At 51.0% G+C, this 19,308-nt stretch overlaps 1 protein-coding gene and 3 long non-coding RNA genes across 6 annotated transcripts in view; 3 read left to right on the top strand and 1 right to left on the bottom strand.

Moving 5' to 3' along the window:
- Positions 1-7,069, top strand: part of LOC109495264 — a 251,102-nt gene extending 244,033 nt beyond the window's left edge. For 2 of the 3 annotated variants that reach the window (XR_002738891.2, XR_006590948.1), the window contains exons 4-5: positions 1,505-1,672; positions 4,480-7,069. This is a non-coding gene — a long non-coding RNA (uncharacterized LOC109495264). The remainder of the gene's footprint in view (positions 1-1,504; positions 1,673-4,479) is intronic. The other variant, XR_006590949.1, reaches the window with a different exon arrangement.
- Positions 7,070-7,404: 335 nt separating this feature from the next.
- XYLT1 (xylosyltransferase 1) overlaps positions 7,405-19,308 on the top strand; it is a 313,185-nt gene continuing 301,281 nt past the window's right edge. The window contains exon 1 of the mRNA XM_023246430.2: positions 7,405-7,857. Within this exon, the coding sequence (XP_023102198.2) occupies positions 7,516-7,857 (342 nt within the window). The 5' untranslated portion in view covers positions 7,405-7,515. The remainder of the gene's footprint in view (positions 7,858-19,308) is intronic.
- LOC109495263 lies at positions 11,679-18,761 on the top strand. The gene is made up of 2 exons (XR_006590897.1): positions 11,679-13,338; positions 14,493-18,761. It is a non-coding gene; the product is annotated as an uncharacterized LOC109495263 (long non-coding RNA).
- On the bottom strand, positions 13,335-16,261 carry LOC123382476. The gene is made up of 2 exons (XR_006590899.1): positions 16,110-16,261; positions 13,335-14,679 (listed from the first exon to the last, which is right to left on the bottom strand). It is a non-coding gene; the product is annotated as an uncharacterized LOC123382476 (long non-coding RNA).

The following is a 19,308-nucleotide window of genomic DNA, read 5'->3' as shown; positions in this document are numbered from 1 at the left end:
GGCAAGTGCAGGAGGGGCCCTCCGGCAGGAGCCAGGGTGGTTTGTCCATCAGCACTCACTCAGCACTCCAAGCAGGGGAGTGGGGAAATGAGGCCCAGGCAAGGGCGAAAAGGAGAGGAGGCCCAGGAAGTGGAGGGCGTCCGAACATGTGGCCTAAGGCCCGGGAGGGTGTGTAGACTAGCAGAATGTGCGGTGGTAGGGCAGTATCGAGGGTCTGCTTGAGGCCCACGGTCGTGGAGGGCGATTCTGTCCTTTGTGGTGGCTGTGGCATGTGACCCTCAGGAGCTGTGGCAACTGCGTTTCTTATACGTGGAGAGCGTTGCTCTGCCATGAGAATCACTCAAGCGCTCGGAGAGAAGCAGAGGCAGGGGCTGAAGCACCTGGCTTGCATGTTGGGGTCTCTGGGTCCAGCTCTTCCCAAGGCTTATCTCCATCCCTGGCCCTCGTTCAGGTAAATGGTTCAATGTCACCACACACCTCAGCATACCGGATATGGAAACAGAAACCCACCCTGAGTGGCTTCGATCAGTGGGAGGTTCACTCTCAGGTTTGAAAAGCAGTTCAAGGGTAGGCCACATACAGCAGATCAGAAAGTATCGGGGACCTAGGCTGTTTCTGTCTTGCTAGCGCATCGTCTCTAGCACTGGCTTCTATCCTCATGGACACAAGCTGGCTGCTGGAGTTCCAGCTATCCTTCCTGCATTCCAGACAGAAAGGGCACTCATCCCACCCAATTTAGCACCCTCTCCCAAAGGATTTCTTGGAAGCTTCACAATGATGTTTTCTGCTCTTTCTTAGATCATCCTTAACGGCTAGGAAAGCTGGGAACCATTGCTTTGTTTGGGCACACCGTCACCCTAAATAAATCAAGATTCTTGGCCAAGGAAGAAGGGAACAATGGATATTTCGTAGGCAGTCTGCAGACTCCAGCATATTTGATTATGCTTTCAATAAACTACCTTTTCCCTTAAGTCTTTTTGGAGTGGATTCCTGAGGTCTACAAGCAAAAAGATATTCGGAAGACAAGACACTGAGTAATCCCAGTAGCTGAAATATGGGTTGAGATGGTGCAGAACAGAGTCTGCAAACAAGATGGGGACGATGAATTTGTGAGGACGAGGCTGAACCTACCAATGCAGGGATACAGGGCTAGGTGGAAACTTCAGTCACGTGGAAAGCCTTCTAGAGGGCTGAGAGTAGATTAATAAAATAAAAGGATATTTGGACAAACGATACTTGTGATTTAATGCAGCAGCTCCTCCCAAGCCTTTTTTTTTTTTTTTGGTAAGATGGTATCTTTTTAATTTTTTCTCTTTTTTTATGGAATTTTTCCTGACCCATTCCGTATACTACACCACCAGTAAGATGAGTCTTTGTTAACCAGGGTTTGAGAAAATCCAAAATGACAGAACACCTGCTATGAATTAAGCAGCATTTTTCACTTATACATCCCAATGGCATATATACGAAAACATAGAGCTCCTGTTATTTATTCGCCCAACAGATGATGCTTGGTGTGTGGAAAGAATCTCAGCCCTCTAAAAGTCGCGATTTGTGAGACAGCGTATGAAACACTCCAGTGGCCTTCCGTCCATGAGGGAGGGACCAGCCCTGACGGGCCCATTGTTGTCACTAGCAGAGGGCTCATGGCTCTCTGGTGTTCCTTGTGCACGTAAGTAACTGGTCTCAGCCCTGCCTGCCCACGAGAATGTAAGTCCCATGAGGACAGGGCCCAGCTGTGCCCCCCTCCACTGCTGTATCCTCAGCATGAGCACTGTCCTGGGCATCAGGTAGGTTCTCAGTAAATATCTGGTGTAGTCCTGAATATAGGACTTGGCACATAGTAAGTGCTCAATGAATATTAGCTCTATCTCCATTATCATCACCACCACCATTTTTTATTTTATTTTTTAAAGTTTATGTATTTATTTTGAGAGGGGGGAGTGGCAGAGAGCGAGAGGGAGAGAGAGAATCCCAAACAGGCTCCATGCTGTCAGCACAGAGCCTGACGCAGGGTTCAGTCTCATGAACTGTGAGATCATGACCTGAGCTGAAATCAGGAGTCAGACGCTTAACCGACTGAGCCAAGCAGGGGACCCTAAACAGTTACTTTAAAGAAAAAGAAAAGATGCCTGCCACGATGGACCTGGAGTGGGTCCTTCTTTCAAACAGCACAGCGTTGCAGGGTAGGCTTCAGGCTGTGAGAGCTCAGGGGTCGGAGGGCTGGTGCCGGGCAAGGTCAGATAATCCTGCCGACAGTATGGTGGTTTCTGGTTTTTCATGCGTCCTTTCTTCAAGCAGGTGTCTCCTCCTCTCCTCCATCACCCCCAGCCCCGCCCCACACCTGCTACCCTTGCCAACGGCTGGGGGTTCCTTCTGCACAGAATGGATGCCAGCTCCGCTTAGGGACCCCTCCTTTTCCTTGCTGTCTTCAGATCTTTTCTGTGGGAAAGTCTGCGGCCAGAGGAAAGTTATTTGCTACCTAGAGCTCCCTCTGCTGATACACCGGGTGGACGATTCCCTGGGAAAGCAGCCTGTGTCAGAAGCACAGCTGGGTGTCTGTCTGGCAGGACATGCTGCCTGCCTGTGTCTGTGGTCTGACCAGAGACTATTTCCTTTTCTTGGGTGGAGTGGGGGGGGGGGGGGAGTACAGGTGAGGCGTGCTTGTGACCTCACATGCTTCGGCGGGCCAGGGGTGGCTTTCGGCATCCTGGCTCCTCTGACCTCCATGTGCCCAGGGACCACGGTGCTTTGCATGTGCTTGTCTGAGAGAATCAGAGATGCCTAGGATGCGACCACATTCTGTGCATCCTCCCACTAACACTGCCAAACAGGTGACCCATATGATGTCTGTGTGATGTTGAAGTGAAACCAAGGGAGAGGTGTTAAATTTTTTAAGAGCAAAGTCAGGGTCACAACAGAGCCTGGGTCAAAACAGGCTCTAATAAACCAAAAAGAAACAGACACATTAAGATTAAGACAAATTAAGATTAAAAAAAAAAACCATGTATTTGACTACATTTGACTCTTAGGCTGAAGTTTATCTAAATTCAGAAGGCATGTCATGCCCTAGCTCTCTGGTACCTTCTGTGAGGAGTAGAGAAGGGGAGAGCATTTCTTTACAGACCAGCCTGCCAACATGAGCAGGCTAACGTTCCTTGAGTGCTGCCACTGGCCAGTGCCAATATTTTACATGAAATAAAGGACACTCTGTTTTATACTCTACCCTGATCCCTCTCCCCAACAGCCTTAGGACAGAAGTATTATTTTTCTTCATCTTTTATGGACTGGAATAATGAGGTTCGGTAATGTTAAGCAACTTGCGTAAAATCACACAGCCAAAAAGTTGCTCAGATAGTTATGGGTTCTGCGAAGCACTTGTAAGCACCAGGCTCTAATCCACCAGCTGGTGTTTATTCTATGCCCGGAGTTTACTCTGTGCCCTGCACTATGCAAAGTACCAGAGAGAGAAGAGGTCCTTGCCCTTGGGGGGACTTAGTCTTTTGTCAAAATGGAGGACTAGATTTAGTGCTGCTTCCTCCAGGCAGCTTTCCCAGACTACCTTCCCCCCACCCCCCGATACCTATGGAAACTCATAATTGACACTTTCCTACTGTTTGTTAACGAAATGAAAAATACCTAACATTTACTGAGCACTTATTATGTTCCGGTCTCTATACAAAAACCCTGTATATGCGTTATCTCATCTAGTCCTTCTGAGAAATCTATGAGAAAGGCCCTATTAATACCCCCCATTTTACAGATGAGGAAACTGAGGCATAGAGAAGGTAAACAATGGATGCCAGAAGTCTCAGTTAAAAAGCAGCAGACCTGGGCACCTTGAGGGTGAAGACCCCTCTTCCCTGATTTCCCTCCTAGTCTCCAGCAGTGCTGGGCACACCCAACAGCTCGGAACTAATTGCTGACTGATCTCTCCCCTCATTTGAAAGTGATGATCAAACAAGAAATGGGTGTGGGGTTGTGGAGGGAATCCCACAAATCAGTTGGAACTTCCTTAGAGCTCTGGCTCTCAGTTAACATGAGAATAAGAACCGTATTTAAAAAGAAAAAATTCCTTAGGGAATCTTCTTAATATCTATTTTTCTCTTGCCCAGCGTGGTTCCTGGCGCATAATAGGGTCCAATATATCTGTGTTGAATGACTGAATGAGCTTTAAAAATTCTAAAGAGACTTGCTGCTGTTGTCACGGCTGCTGCTGCTGGAGTATTTCAGCCCCGTCTTCTACATCAAGCTCTGTGTAGATGCCCCAGGTGCTGTCTGTCTGTCTTGGGGCAGGAAGATAATCTCGGCGACCCTAGTGGCTCGCCTTCCTGCCCTTCTATCTCAGGTGATTTTTCATCCTGAAAACCTCACATAAGCTGTTTATGGCATCCATAACCTGCCCAGAGCTTTTAAACCTCTTTCTTGCATGGCTTTTTATGAGTTCAGATAAACAAACAACTCTCTCTCTCTCTCCAGGGACTGGGAGGCCTGGATCTTTAACCTCACTCTTTCAGCCTGTGGCCCCCAGGGGAGCTGAACCAAAGCATGGGCCCCAGAAGGCCATGGTTAAACGTGTCACGTGCAGGAAGCAGATAACATCGTTGCTGTTTAGAGGAAAATGCAGCAGAGACCTTGAAGCAGAGACAGGCTGGAGGGAGCCGATGCCAAGAGTCCCCAGGGCAGCCTCTGATGGGATTGGAGAGCTCTGTTTCGACACCAAGGAAGAGTTCTGGGGACATGACATGATGATGCTGGGGCCCATCTATCTCATCCAATCCATCATTTGGCACTGAAGACACCAAATTATTTGGAGGGGAGTGACCTGCCCAAAGTCATGCAACATCGTGGCCGCATGGGATAGATGACGGTGCCTGCCTCTCCTGTACGACTGCCCTCCTGCCCATAAGACCATCATCCCTGTAGAACATCCGGGTAGTTGCAGGGAAGCTAGCTTCTCCCCAGTGCCCACGATGGTGTATGGGACCTCGGCCCAGCTGATCAGCACATTCCATGCTCCTGGCTACCTTGCTTGGTTAGGGGTGACCTGTGACCTAATACTAGTTCAATCAGAGAGGATCTCTGCACCTTTGAGGAGAATGCTGGGAAACAGTGACCCTCCTTCCTCTGGGCTACAGATGAACAAAGGATACAAGTAGTCTCAGCAACTGATGTTGTGACATGAAGAGAGAGCCTCAGGATGAAACAGACCCCATGAAAGGCAGAGAGCAGAGATGGGAAAGAAAAGGAATTCTAGGTCATCATTCTGAGTTGCTGGATCAAACCTCACCTGATGCCTGATGTCTTTACTCTAAAATAATCAGTTACATGATCCAGTCCACTCTATTTTTAAGACAGTTGGAACAGAGATTTTTATTAATGATAACCAAAATACTCCCAAATGATAAATAGATGGCAGAAGGCCAAAGAGCTTGCCTCTTCTTCTATCTCGCTCCTGGTTAGGTGGGCTGAACCCAAAGGTCTGCCTCTGTGCCTTTCCACAGGCCTGGGCAGGCTGCAGATATTCCGAAGGCTGAGTCTAGTCTGCAGTTTGAGACTCCCCGCTAGCTGGTCGTTTACACTCTCGGTTCAGGGAAGTGGGTTGGTTTGTTATATGGGTCCAGAAAGCATTTTCTAGGAGGTCACTCCCACCCCACCCTCAGGAACCAATAGCACTCTGTGCATCTCTCTCAAATCACACTGACCTCACTGCTTTTTAATGACCAACACCTACATCGGGATCCCCTTTGGACTCCAAGCTTGCTGAAGGGGAGACTAAGCCTTGCCTTTGGATCCCTGCACCTGGCCCCGTGTGTGACACAAGTCTGATGTTCACGGATTCTTGACCAGTGGATGAAACCATGTTTTTCCCCTCTCTGCCTCCCTCTCTGATGGATCCTGTTTATTCCTGTACTTTCTTCTCTTTAAAAATTAGGATGAGGTTTCAAAGCACCGCAGACAAGATGCAAAGCATTCGCCCCTGCGTCCCCAATTTACAAACCGGGGATTTGCTCTGCTACTGTCTTCTCATAGTGCTAAGGCCTGTCCGGGACACCCACTCCCTCTCTCTGCTCACCATGGGTTCAGGGCTGCCGTGTATAAAGCCCTGGGCGAGAGGACAAGGGAGGGAAAGAGTGGAAAGACTGAGTCAGAGAAGGCTGGGGATGAAACTTGAGTCCGTTGGGCTCATCAGTCTAAAATCTCATTGACAGACAGGGAAGCTCGGGCCCTGGGAGGAGTCCTCCTCGCTCAAGGTCACTGGGACCGTCCAGCCGGGATGGGAAGGAACTCCACTTTACAAGGCAAGACCCGTGCCCCCCAGAAGCTGAACCCCGCACAGACAGGAAGGTAGGCTTCTGGACGGATGGGAAGAAAGACTGGCGGAAGGCTCAGCGGCCAGACCTGGAAGCTTGCAGCCTTTCAAGGTTGAGACACTGCTCCAGTGGGTGCTCCCTTCCCAACCAAAGCCCTCGCTCGCCAACTGGGTTTGGAGTCTCTTGGCTTGTTTGTCCTTAGGGACCAGAGAAGTGACTCAGGGAAGCACTTAGTACATCGCTGGCTCTGGAGGGTGGGGTGTGACTCAGGAGCCACTCACAGAAACTCATTCATAGCCTCCTCCCTGCCCCTTCAAGCCAGGGATCCAGGGATCCGCCGCGTGAGACCCTCCCGCGGCTCTGACACTCCTGATGCGTTTCTCACGTCTCCACCTGCCCAGCCGTCTGTGTGCCCGTGGAAGACACCTGGACTGCAAACTCCTGGGCGGGGAGCCCGCTCCGCTCAGCGGCCTCGTGCTTGCTTCCCTCGTGGGAGGCAGGGTCTCAGGACCCCCAGATCTCCCTGACCTCCCCTGGATTCTGAGCGGGCGCACCGTCACCCAAAGCTTCCCCTGCTCTTCTGCCCTCCCCTCTCTCCCTGTGTCGTGGAAACTGTCCCCTTCTCCCCCACCCCGCCGCGACTCTTGCCGTGGAGGGTGTCTGACCTCTCTGCTCGCCCCCACCCCCTTCCTTTCCCTCCTCCTCTTTCCTCCCTCGCTCCGCCCCCAGGCCCCGCCCCTCGCCACCCCGGCCCGCGTTCCCCCCCCCACCGCCCCCCCCCGGGCCCCCGGGCCCCCGGCCCGCCACCACCCCCTCCGCCAGCCGGGGGCTGTGCGGGCGCGGGGGGTGGGGGAGCCCCGCGGGCCAGGCCCCCGCCCGCCCTGCGCGCCCCCTCCCCGAGCGCGCGCGCCCGGCGGCCCCCTCCGCGGCCTCCCGCTCCCCGCCTCCCCCCGCCTTCCCCTCCTCCTGGTGACGTCCGGGTCCCTGCCCGTCTGAAAACTCCGCGCCGCGGCGGTGGAGGCGGCGGCGGCGGCGGCGGCGGCGGAGGAGGAGGAGCAGCGGCGAGCCGAGGCGGCGGCGGCGGCGGCGGCCCGAGCGCGAGCCCGAGCGGCAGCCGGCGGCCGCGGGAGCCGCGGGGAGCGCGGGGGCGGCCCGGAGCGCCCGGGGTCCCCGCGCCCCGCTCGCCCGCCGCGCTCCGAAGATGGTGGCGGCGCCGTGCGCCCGGAGGCTGGCCCGGCGCTCGCACTCGGCGCTGCTCGCGGCGCTCACCGTGCTGCTGCTGCAGACGCTGGTCGTGTGGAATTTCAGCAGCCTCGACTCCGGGGCCGGGGAGCGCCGCGGGGGCGCAGCGGCCGGCGGCGCGGAGCAGGCGGCCCCGCGCCGGGAGCGTCGGGACCTGCCCGCCGGGCCGGCCGCAGCCCGAGGCGGCGGCGGCGGCGGCGGAGGAGGACGGGGGCCCCCGGCGCGGGCGCGGGGAGGCGGCCCCGGAGAACCCCGGGCGCAGCAGCCGGCCAGCCGGGGGGCACTGCCCGCGCGGGCGCTGGTAAGATGCCCTTTCGGCTCGCGTCCCGGAGGGAGGAGGGGTGTGTGTGCGAGAGGGAGGCAGCCCCGACCCCACGCCCCCCACGCCCCCGGCAGCCCTTGAACCCAGGGCGGCAGACTGGGACTCCCCAAGCCTGCTGGCTCCACGTCCCTTTCCCTGGAAGCCGGGGCGGGGTCCCTGCCGAGGTTCGGGGGCCGTGGGCTGCCCCATGCCGAGTCTGAGGACTGCCCCCTTGGGGTCTGGGGAAGTTATCTCCAGAGGAGGCGCTTCGGGGGTTTTCGGAGCCTGGCCGGGTTCCCGTTCCCCGTCACTCTTGCTGGGCGCCCCGACTTGCACTGTGCATGTGGGTGTTGGTGCCTCGCTCTCTGTCTGAGTGCGCGGATCGTGCCCGGGCGCCTCAGCCGCTGCTCATGGGCGGTGCTCACAGCATCTCTTCGGGTTTTTGCTGAGCTGAGTGCAGAGAACTCAGGTCCCTGCTTGGGGTCTCCTGGTCTTGTCCTGGCCTCAGCTGGGGTCTGGGATCGGTATCCCACAGCCCCAGCCGACTCCCTGAATCAGGATTCAGCCTTGGGCGCCTGGTCTTACTTCTCGGGCTCCCGTCTGCCATCTCTGGCTGTCTGAGACTCCTGTCTCTACCTTCTCCGTCTCTAACCTTGTCCTCTCCTCGGTGCCCTCTCTGACTTTCCTCACCCTGCTCTCCAGTGATGGGGCATGCCCCCTTCTCCTGGATGATGGTTCTGCTCCCCGAGTCTCCTGTGTAGCCCATTGCCGTCACCACAGCTGTGTGTCTGACCACATCATCACGACTTCGGCTCTCGTGGGTTTTCTTTGCTTTTCCTTGGGTGTGAACAGTCTGAGCTCTGAAACTGTTTTTTTCTGCAGATCTTCTGGGGCCATCTGGGTGTCTTCCTGTTCTGTACCCCCCGCCCCCTTTCTCCAGGGATGTCTTTCACACCTTCTCTGGGCTGTCTTGCTGAGAGCCCACTGAGCTAGGACACACAGGACAGGAGGTCAGAGTCCCCAGCTCTGGGCCAGGCTGTCACTGTCCTGTGGGTGTGAGTGACTGTCTTAAGGAATAACAACGTGCAGGGTGTCTGTCTGTATCTTCCTCATGCCATCTGCCTACAGGGATTCTCCTAGTCCTTGGGGGACATCAGATGCCAGGGGTTAGTTTTAGGATTCTTAGCCACTGACTGAATGCATATCTGTGTCGTTTGTCGCTCTGGGAGCCCTCACTGAAGATTGTCTTCAGGCACAGCGTGATGCTTTTTGATCTGTTAAACTTCTTTGGAATCGGCGGCGACCCTCTTTGCCAGAGCGCGGCTTTTTGTGGGCAGAGCAACCCCAGGACGTGATGTGACGGCATTTCACTAGCTTGCCTGCGTGGGTAGCAGGTAGATGTCTTTCCCTCATTTGTAGAGGTGGGGGGAGACTGGAGTGAGATTCCCGATGGAGAGCCAGAACATTCCCGATGGAGAACCAGAACATTCCCAATGTCCTGTGGCCGTTTATTTACAGAGAAGAGTACTCCCAGACGCTGTCTTTGAAACTCCTGGGGTGACTTGGGATATGTTTGGGCAGAAACTCAGCGAGAGGTTCTTTCTGGATTTGGAGCCCTCCCGGAGAGTGGGGTGGAAGAGGGTTCGGGATGTGCACTATTGGCCCGGAATGGGAACGTGTAGGATGAACATGGGGGCATGGGGCTTCCTATATCCTTTGCATCTGGGGTTCACACAGGCACCAGGAGGTATCTTTGGGTGCAGAGACCACATGTTGAAAAAAGTGGAGAGAAGGAAGGAGGCCTGGATGGCTGATTTCTTCCTGGGTCCTTGACATTTTGAGTACTCTGTCCACACTCCGTGTGTGTGTGTGTGTGTGTGTGTGTGTGTGTGTGTGTGTGTGTCTGTGTGTGTTTAATGTCCTCCTCTCTTCTCTCTGGCTGCCTACCATGCTGTGGTTAACTGTTACCTCTCCTGGATTTGTATTTTATTTTATCGGCTTGTCTGTCTCGTCTCTTTCCCCTGCCCCACGTCTACCCCCCTCACCCTGCTAGCTCCTGAAATCACAGCACAGACACACTGTATGGAGCCAGGGGTCGGCCCTCCCCTGGCTGTGCCCACCCAGCCCCTGCCCTTCCATGGGGCTCAAGGAGACCAGAAGAGGGCAGGCTGTTCCCAAAGTCCGATGTCGCCTGAGCTTGGGTTGCAGTCTAGGAGAGGACCAGACCTTTTCCAGAGCCCCTAAGGCCCTTGCAACATGTGGTTTCTCTGCAGACCCTGCCGGGGCTGCTGGTGGGATGCTTTGGGGTGTGGATTCAGGAGTGGGACATGAAAAAAAATTCCCTGTGATTTTCCAGGTGGCTCACTTAAAGACCTGGTGAGACGCATGCTTGGGACATGATGCTTCATCTCTGCGCTCTGTGGAGGGTGGGGCTCGGGCGGGCTGGGCAGGGGGGGTTCTGGAAGGCAGAGGGAATCTGTCCCTCTGCCCCCCCCCCTTGGTGGCACTGGTGGTTGTGTCCCAAAGAGTGTCAGGCAAGCATTGCCTCTAGAGCGTTTTCTGAAACAAGACCTTGCTGCTTCCTTGTGCCCATGGCCCCAGAGCTTCCGCACTTGCACCTTCTGTGTCTGGAGAGCTGCGCCCCAGTGGAAGGACATGATTGTGTTTTTGGTGCATCTTAAGAAGCCAAAAGAAACACGCTGTTTCTCCAGCAGACAGAGTCAGAGACAGCATGAGGATGGCCACAAGATGAGCATATCTAGAAAAGATTTCCAAGCTCCCGTGTCCCCCTCAGCCTCTTCCAAAGCTCTTAAATATTAGAATTATCAGGTGGCTTGCTGCAGAGTTGTGGCCGAGACGCCGATTCCTTTCCTGGGTCTCCAGTAAGCTGTGGATTTGTCTGTCACCTCAGAATTTATGAAACAGATGGGCTCACTTATCGAGGGAGGAAAAACACTGGGGAGAGTGTCAGAAAGCTCACACTCCAGTTTCTGAATAGACTGGGGAGAAGGGAAAGAGAGCTGTGTGTGTCAATGTCAGGAGAGTTTCTTTTCTTTGCCTTGGCCTCCAGCGAGGCCTCTGGAGGTCCCCGCATTTATTGCTTGTGCCCTTAGATAAACTGCTACTCAGTAAGTTTCATTTAAGGAACCAAATTTTTAATTGCCCTCACACACATTCGTGCTTAGGATGGCGTTTCTGTGTCGGCTGACCCCTTTGAAATGTTGATTTTTTCGGCAGAAATTCCTCATATTCCACATTGCTCAGATAACTCGGGACTTTTTCAGACCTTGGCAATTACTTTGAAAAATTGGTTTGCAGTATCCAGATCACCTCTGCTTTTAACAGCCTGAGAGGTGTGGCTTCTGTTTCTATCCAAATGTTTCGAGACCAGAGAGAACAGAGGATATTTTATTGATGGTTTGGTTGTTTTTTTTTTTTTCACACTCTCAATGGGGTTTTATTTTGCTTGAGCAATACATTACACTTTGTATACAGAAATACGCATCATTGAACAATATTTATCTTACTGCAAATGTTGCCATCTGCTTAATCATATACTGGAAAATATTAAATAGAGTAGATAAATAAAAGCAGAAATTATTAGACATGTAGGTGTATGTGTGTAATTGTGTATATATGTTTGCTTTCCTTCCAGTCTCCTCACACTTTAGATATTCTCTCTAGTTTATTAGTTTATTAGTTTTTTTTTTTTTGAGAGAGAGAGAAAGAGAGAGAGCACGAGTGGGGGAGGAGTCAGAGAAGGAGGGAGACACAGAATCTCAAGCAGGCTCCAAGCTCTGTGCTGTTAGCACAGAGCCTAACGTGGGGCTCAAACACGCAAACCGTGAGATCATGACCTGAGCCAAAGCTTAACTGACTGAGCCACTCCGGGCGTCCCTAGTTTTTTTTTTTTTAATCTTCTGAAAGTTTGCATGACAAGATACTTGCTCATCTGCAAATAAGAAGCCAAGGTGTAAGTCTCTGTTTCCTGGGGAATCATCCAACTTTGATCCATGGTCTTTATAGGAAAGGAAATATGGTGTTTTGAGTTACAGCAGACACCTGACATCCTGTGTGTATGTGTGTGTGTGTGTGTGTGTGTGTGTGTGTGTGTGTGTATGTGTGTTTCTCAGAAAAGAAAATATTCTTAAGTATACGTCCGTAATCAGGGGCTGCCCTCTCACCCAGAGCTATTTATGGTCAGTGGGGCCATAATTCTGCCTGCAGAAAGACGAAAGGTGCACATTGCCAATATAATCGGACGGCAGGCACAAGGTGCACTGTGTAAGGGCTGACCTCCTCTCTGTCTTTTGGTTAATCCTGCCCTAAGACTTGTCACTTAGGAGAACGCTCCCTTCTTTTTCTTTTTCCCTTTGCATTTCCCCATTTCTGTTGACTCTGGTCCCCATCTTTCAGAACCAAGAAGATCCTTTGGAGAAAATGAAACATAAAACATAACCTCAATCCCAACAAGCTCCAAGTTCAAAGGAAAAGGCGTGGGAGCAGGAGAAAAAGTCATAGCACACGTGAAAGAGACCTCTGTGAAGTGTCCTTGGGTCTGAGACACCTGGGTTCAAATCTGGCTCTGCTCTTGGCCATCTCCATGACCTTGAGCAAATCATTCTGCTCTGCTCCTCTGAAAAGCTGGGCTGCCTCATAGGGTCATGTGAGGATGAAGTGTATTCATACATGTGAACTGATTGGGGCCTGGCACACGAAAATGCTCAAATGTGAGCTGTTGTTCTTAAAAAGAAAGTCTTAGTATGTTTGAAAATAAGCAATTTTTCACAATTATTCATTTTCCCATGGAAAGTGGGGTTTGAATGAAATCCAAGGCAGTAGAGTGCGTCCAACACTGCTGTGTGGGCCAGACTTGGAGAAGGATAGAATGTGCTACAGGGAGGAGCACTAATATTTATTGAGTGCCAGCTGTATGCCAAGCATCCTTGAGATGGTTTGCATAAATTATGTTATTAAATGCTCACACACACACACGCAAAAAAAAAAAAAAAAAAAAAAAAAAACCACGATGGAAGGAGGCACGATTCAATTTACACAAAATTCTTTGCAAATATTACCTTACTGTCTCAGCCAGTCTTCCCAGCCAGCTCTGTGGGATAGGACTGTTTCTGTTCCCATTTCACAGATGAGGAAAGAGAGGTGAAGCACCTTCTCACTAATAGCCCTGTGCTGGGGAGTCCCAGACCTGGGATCCAAACCCGGGTCCGCCTTCTTCCGATTGACCTACAGGTTTCTGAGCACCTAGTGTGTGCGGTTCTTTGAGAAACTCTTCATGCGGCTAAACCGTTCTTGAAAATCTTGAGACCACTTTTCTCACTTCTCACCGCAGGTTTCCAAAAAATGTGCCGACCCTAGAGGAGGAGGAGGGCTGCAGCTTGCATTGAATCAGACCCCTAAACAATGACACAAATAGGGAATAGGAATAATAATGATAATGACTCTCCAGAAAGCAGTTATAAGGTACCAGGCACTGTTTTAAGTGCTTCTTCTGTATTAACTCATTTATTCCTTCAGCGAATTGTGTTACAGTTGTGACAGTTGTGACAACAGTCATGGTGCTTAATGTAACTAGGCCCTGTTCTGGGTGTTTTACAAACATTAACTCATTTCAACCTCACGCTGCAGAGGAAACTGAGGCACAGGGAGTTTCAGCGACTTTTCCAAGGTTCACAGTTAAAAATGGCAGAGGCAGGATTTAAACCCAGGCAATCTGGGCTCTTAACTCCTCTGTTCCACACCCTCCCTCTTTTAAGCATGTTGAGAAGGTCCCCAACCTTAGAATCACAATGCTTCAAGGAGGCACCGAAGTGGTTGATTCGGTCACAATGCCCAGCCCCAAGCACGGGATTTTTATGGTCCTAGAATGGTAGGTTAACACCCTAGAGTGAAACATGCAGCGTCCATACAAGGGTTGAACTTGAACTGCTAAGTTGGCCCAGAGGAAGGAGTTTTGAACTCCGCTCTCTCTAGCCAGGAAAGGAAGGAAGGAGGGTGCAACACAGGGTTTCTTGCCCAGTAGAAATAGCCCTTCATTCATCATCAACGGGCTTCCTGCTTCTGCCCCCGCCCAGTTAAACTGCTCTGTGGTTCTTTCCGGAGGAGCCCATGACTTGCCCCCGAGAGCCTGGGCGAGGCAAGGAGGTATCTCTAAGAACATGCAGGTCGATTGTCTCATGGCACTTCCTTCCGCCTGCGACAGAAACTACCCGTTTGCCCGCAGATACTCATCAGGTTGTGCCCCTCTGATACTTGTGGTTAGGGTTGCCTCCTCCCCCTACTGGAAGCCAGAGATGTTGAGAAGAGGGAGATAGGGAGGGTGGATAGGTGTCACCTTGACCCGCTCAACACTGGAGTGAGCAGGGAGACTGGTATTATTAGTATCAGGGCCTAGGAGCCCAGACAGCCAGCCAGGTGGGGAAGGAGGGCAACTAAGGGCATTTCCGAAGTCTCTTTGGGAGGAAGATCTCCCCTTTCTGGGCCCTCTTTGGGCAGTGAAATGGGTTTGTTCTGTCTCTGGCCCGGTTTGTCGCAGCCAGATGACTGCTGGCTTATCTGGGTATCTAATCCAGGCTAATGTGTCTGTGGTTTCTAATGACGAGCGTTTCTCCTCCCAGGGAATCCTTTGCTGTAATCCTTGGCCAGGAGAAACACTGGTTAAGCCCAAAGGAGTCAAGCTGATGGGGTGGAGAGGTTGATGCAGGTGTCCTTTCCCCAAGGGGCGTGGCCACTGTAACTGTGATCATAACAGTGAGGAAGGTGAGCAGGATCTCTCTTCGTTGAAAGTTTGCCTTACACCAGACCCTGTAGAAGTACGAGGAAGACGTGATCTCATGAATTCCTACAAGGTGCCGCAGCTCAGTCTCCTCTGTTTTACTGATTACAAATAATAACAACTAAGGCAAGAAGTTGGATGGAAGTTGAACAGCTAACAAGTGGCCAGTTATAGGAATTGAAGGTTGGTGGTGACTTCACATACTGTGTTCTTAATCTCTGTCCCCAGTTGAGTAAGTCCCTTGTCCCTCCCTCTCTCCTCTCACATCTGTTGATTCACAAGTGCACCTGTGCTTACATCCATCTGTGCATGCATTCATCCATCCATCCATCCATCCATCCATCCATCTATGCATTTATGCATCCATCTGTCTATCCTCCATCCATCCATCCATCCTCCACTCCAACAGTGAGAGCATGGCAGGCACTCTGCCCAGCACTGCCACGACCTTTATGAACAGGACAGACGTACTCCCTGCCCTTGGGAGGATCACTGCAGTGAGCTTCCAGCAGATGAAGGGTAGCGCCGCTGCCGATACTCAGGCTATCAACAGAGAGGTTCCTTTCGAATCCTAGCCTAATTCACTGCTGGTTTCACTTCCCCAGAGTGGCCTCTTGGACACAAGAAGAAGGTTTCGTCTGGACAGGTTGGGGGTCAGGAATGGTGTGATTCAGGGGCCTGGAAGCCTTCAAGTCTCCCACCAATGCCCCAAACTGCCTAGCATGAGGTCTGGACTGCTCCACTCATGGGGCTCAAGCTCTTCATATTGCTTAATAAGGAGCCTGGAGATTAGCAGTGAGCTGCCTGAAGGTTGCAAGGGGAGCAGGTGGTCAGAGGCTGTGGGGCCTGGGAGGCGTGTCCTGTGATGTTTGCGGGCCAGAGGGAGTGCTCTGACATTTGGAGTTCATAGCATCTGAACTCCGCCATTCATATCTGTGGGACTCAGATGTGTTACTTCAGCTCTCAGGGACCCAGTTTTCTCGTGCGCGATGCACGAACCGTGAAGGCACCTACCTGGGAGGGCCTGGTGATGAGGCACAACTCTGGCCCGTGATCAGTGCTCCCGTTTTCCTTCCTGATTCGTGCCCTTTGGGTAGGTTTTGTTTGGCCACACAGTATATTAAAATAAAAAGGCACTGAAGTTTGAGGATTAAGATATGCTATAAAATGATACGGATTATTGGAATTCCTTTAAAAAGTCACAAGATCTGGCAGTGCGGGGCCCACATTCTTGCTTGTTTTTCAACTGGCCGGGCTGTGGAGGGACTGTTTCTGAGACCCTCCAGATTCCTGAGACCACTCCCCGCCCCAAGATCTTTTCTTTCCCCTCTTGTATCTGACTGGCCCCTTTAGGCTGTTGAATTTGCAACCTCTCTCTGGAAGATGTCCCTGTTAAAAATAAGTGCCTGTGGTCACCTGTCAATTATCCCCATGCGGTTTATTCACAGCACTTATTTACCTGACTGCTTTTGCTTGCCTTGGGCATGATGGAGGTTTTCTTCCCTTTCTTGCAGTGGGTGAATACTCAGAAGATGCAAATTCTTACAAGGATTAGGCCATTGTGAAGGCAGCAGTCCTCAACATTCTACAAGTCTGGTAAACCAGCATGCAGAGAACGTGCCGTTTTGAATGGCCTGCCTTCCCCGCACAGCCTCGTCCCACAATAGCATGTATCAGGGTGTTGAGGGTTTCCTGAGAGCTGGGCACGGCTGGTGGAAGAGTGGAACGTTCTACTGGAGCACCTTGGCTTGGATTCCAACACTGTCAGGGACCAACTGTTACTTCCGTCTTTTTTTGTGTGCCTTTTTTGGCTCTTCTGTCAGATGATTAAGCCCACTGCCCACCTTGGGTTGAGAGGACCTAATTCGATGAATAGATGAGAATGTGCTTGGTAATCCCTAGGGAACCAGGAACCAGTGAATGAGGGAAATCACTAGAGACTTCCCACCCACCCATCAGTGTGAACGTTGATTCACCAGGTCACTTGAGCTGCCGTGTGCAGGGCACTGTGCAGAGCACGTGGGGAAGACAGACGGGCCTCCACCCTTCATGGACTGGATGGTCGTGGGGCAGGGTGACCCCTAGATAAACAGAAACCAGAAAAAATTTAAAAATCAAATTGTTACAGGGCCACCTGGGTGGCTCAGTTGATTAAGCGTCCGACTTTGGCTCTGACCTGTTCTGATCATGACTTTTGTCACGATCTCACAGTTCCTGAGTTCAGGGCCCAGCGTCGGGCTCTGTGCCGACAGCAGCCTGAAGCCTGCTTCAGATTCTGCGTCTGCTTCTCTCTCTGCCTCTTCCCTGCTTGCGCCCTGTCTCTCTCTCTCTCAAAAAAAAAAAAAAAAAATTACCAATTTTTTTAAATAAAAAAAAAATCAAATTGTTACAGGCGTAGCAATGGAAGCAGTTGGGGAACTGAGAGAAAACAAGGGGCAGCCGGTGAGGATTTTTGGAGGGTGAGGTGGATTAATTTTATTTAGTTTTGGTTGATGGACACCTTTTGCCAGAGTAGCTCCAGACTGGTCCCAGGAATCCCAAGTGTGGTTTGCACCCCAGTTCTGATCTGCCAGTGATGAAAGCAGCTTTTTCTTTTTTTTAATAATTGTTTTAAGTTTATTTGTTTATTTTGAGAGAGACAGAGAGACAGAATCCCCAGCGGGCTATGTAGGGTCAGTGGAGAGCCCGATGTGGGATCATGACCTGAGCCCAAATCAGGAGTGGGACGCTTCACTGACTGAGCCACCCCCCTGCCCCTTAAAGCAGCTTTTAATAGAGTTTCTGTCCATATCTCTGCAAAATTTATTCAGTTCTGAAATTTGAGGTATATTCTTTTAAGTGTTTTTTTTTTTTAACTGAAATGTACTGCATAAACAAAAGTGCACATTATTCTAAATGCACACCTCAGTGGGTTTTCACAAACTGAACACACCCGAGTAACCCACACATCAGACCATCCGCCACAGCCCCCATGCACACCGCCCCTGCTGCTTGGGTGAATGTTTTTAAAACTTGTAATGCTGTATGTTTCTTTAAACGTGTATTAGGGAAAACATACAAATATAACCGTTCAATCAAAATGACAGCTTCAGGGCTCTTACTGCTTAGCATGTGAGTAAAGCAGCGTTTAAGTACAAAAGGTCGGTTACCACGATGAAAATGCGTAAGTGAGAGCACCAAGCCTTAATTCTATCCTAACGATGGCATCCGTTTGGGTGGTTAATGACAAGGAAGTGCCCGAATGACCAAAGTTTGGTAAATGTCGGGTTAACCCGCCTGAAGACACTTTGTTCCTTTGGTAAACAGCAGTGCCATTTTGTTCTGAGGTTTGAGTGGAGAGGATTTAAGTCACACATTAGGAACTGTGCACTGGGTCTGAGCGGAATCTCCCCGATGTTCTCATTTGCTGCCTGTGTCGCTCCTGCAGGAATGGGGCTCCTCCGGCCCGTCTTGGGGACTTGGGTCCGGGTTCTTCATCTGCAGCTCTTAGATTCACGCTGCACGCTGGCCTCGCGTTGACTGTGTATGTCAGCCCCCCATGTGTTGTCACACATGGACTTAACCATGATGCATGCGTTCCCAGATGGGCCTGTAATGACTCCGTCAACTTAACCCCGAATCAAGACTCTCCTGTCCAGAACCAGGGTAGCAGAAACCCAGTACGGCCTGAGTAGCAATTCAAAAGGGCAGCAGAGACAGCTAATCAGTTCATAATGAGCAAGGAGACAGGCAATGAAAAGAGAGCCCACGGAGGGCCTGATAGTTTCACAAAGTCTCAGCACTCAACCAGGCTCATGTTAATAAAACAAACAAATGTTTTTGGTCACGGAGAGCTAATGTGTACGTTATTTAAGGATAATATTAAAACCAGATTAGATGGGTCAAGTAACAGAGTGGTTCCCTCATTGAGCATCTTCTCTTTGGAGATGTGGGAAAGTTGCTCTCTTTCCGTTTTTCTTCTTTCCTTGTGAAATGGGGCTTTATTAATTAGAGATGTAATGGGAAATCTTTTTTTCTTTTCCCCCAGACTGGTGGCTGTTTTCTGTTTATTTTTTAATGTAGGACCATGCTTTGCAGATGTTCTCTTTGAAATAAAAGCCTATTCATTGTCTCTCTTTCTCTCTCTCTTTTATCCCCAGCTCCGAAGGGGCAGCCGTTGTAAAAGACACAAACAGAGAACCCCATTTACTTGTCATCAGGCGATTATGGAAGATTCCATCCCTGATGTAAAATACTCTCATTACCTACTTTTTTTTTCCCCCCCTGTAGCCCCATTGAGGGATAGTTTTTGAATTGTTGCATCTGATTCTCTCTTGTTTAGAAGACGAGGTGATGACAGTGAACGGGTTAGAGAAGGTAACGCGGAGGTGGGGCGCATTCACGGAAAACGGCCGGGTTTGCAACTGGGCCTGGCCTGGATTCACTCTTCTGAGGTCAAGAGGCTGACTGCTGTTTTGACTCTCTTTTAGGGTAAAAAAAATTAAAAAAACCAAATCATGTGGAGCAAACAAACCCTCTGTCGGAAGGACAGCAGGCGGTATGAACCCCCAACGAGAGTGGACACTTTCTAGAAAATCCCTTTGGGCCACAGATGGAATAAAGGCAGCACTGAATTCTCTTTCTCCTTCTTCTTCTTCTTTTCACTGAAAAATCTTAAA

This window comes from Felis catus, chromosome E3 (genome assembly GCF_018350175.1).
Source record: "Felis catus isolate Fca126 chromosome E3, F.catus_Fca126_mat1.0, whole genome shotgun sequence".
Lineage (NCBI taxonomy): Eukaryota > Metazoa > Chordata > Mammalia > Carnivora > Felidae > Felis > Felis catus.
The sequence above is the reverse complement of the archived record's forward strand: the minus strand, read 5'-3'. Positions and strand labels throughout refer to the sequence as shown.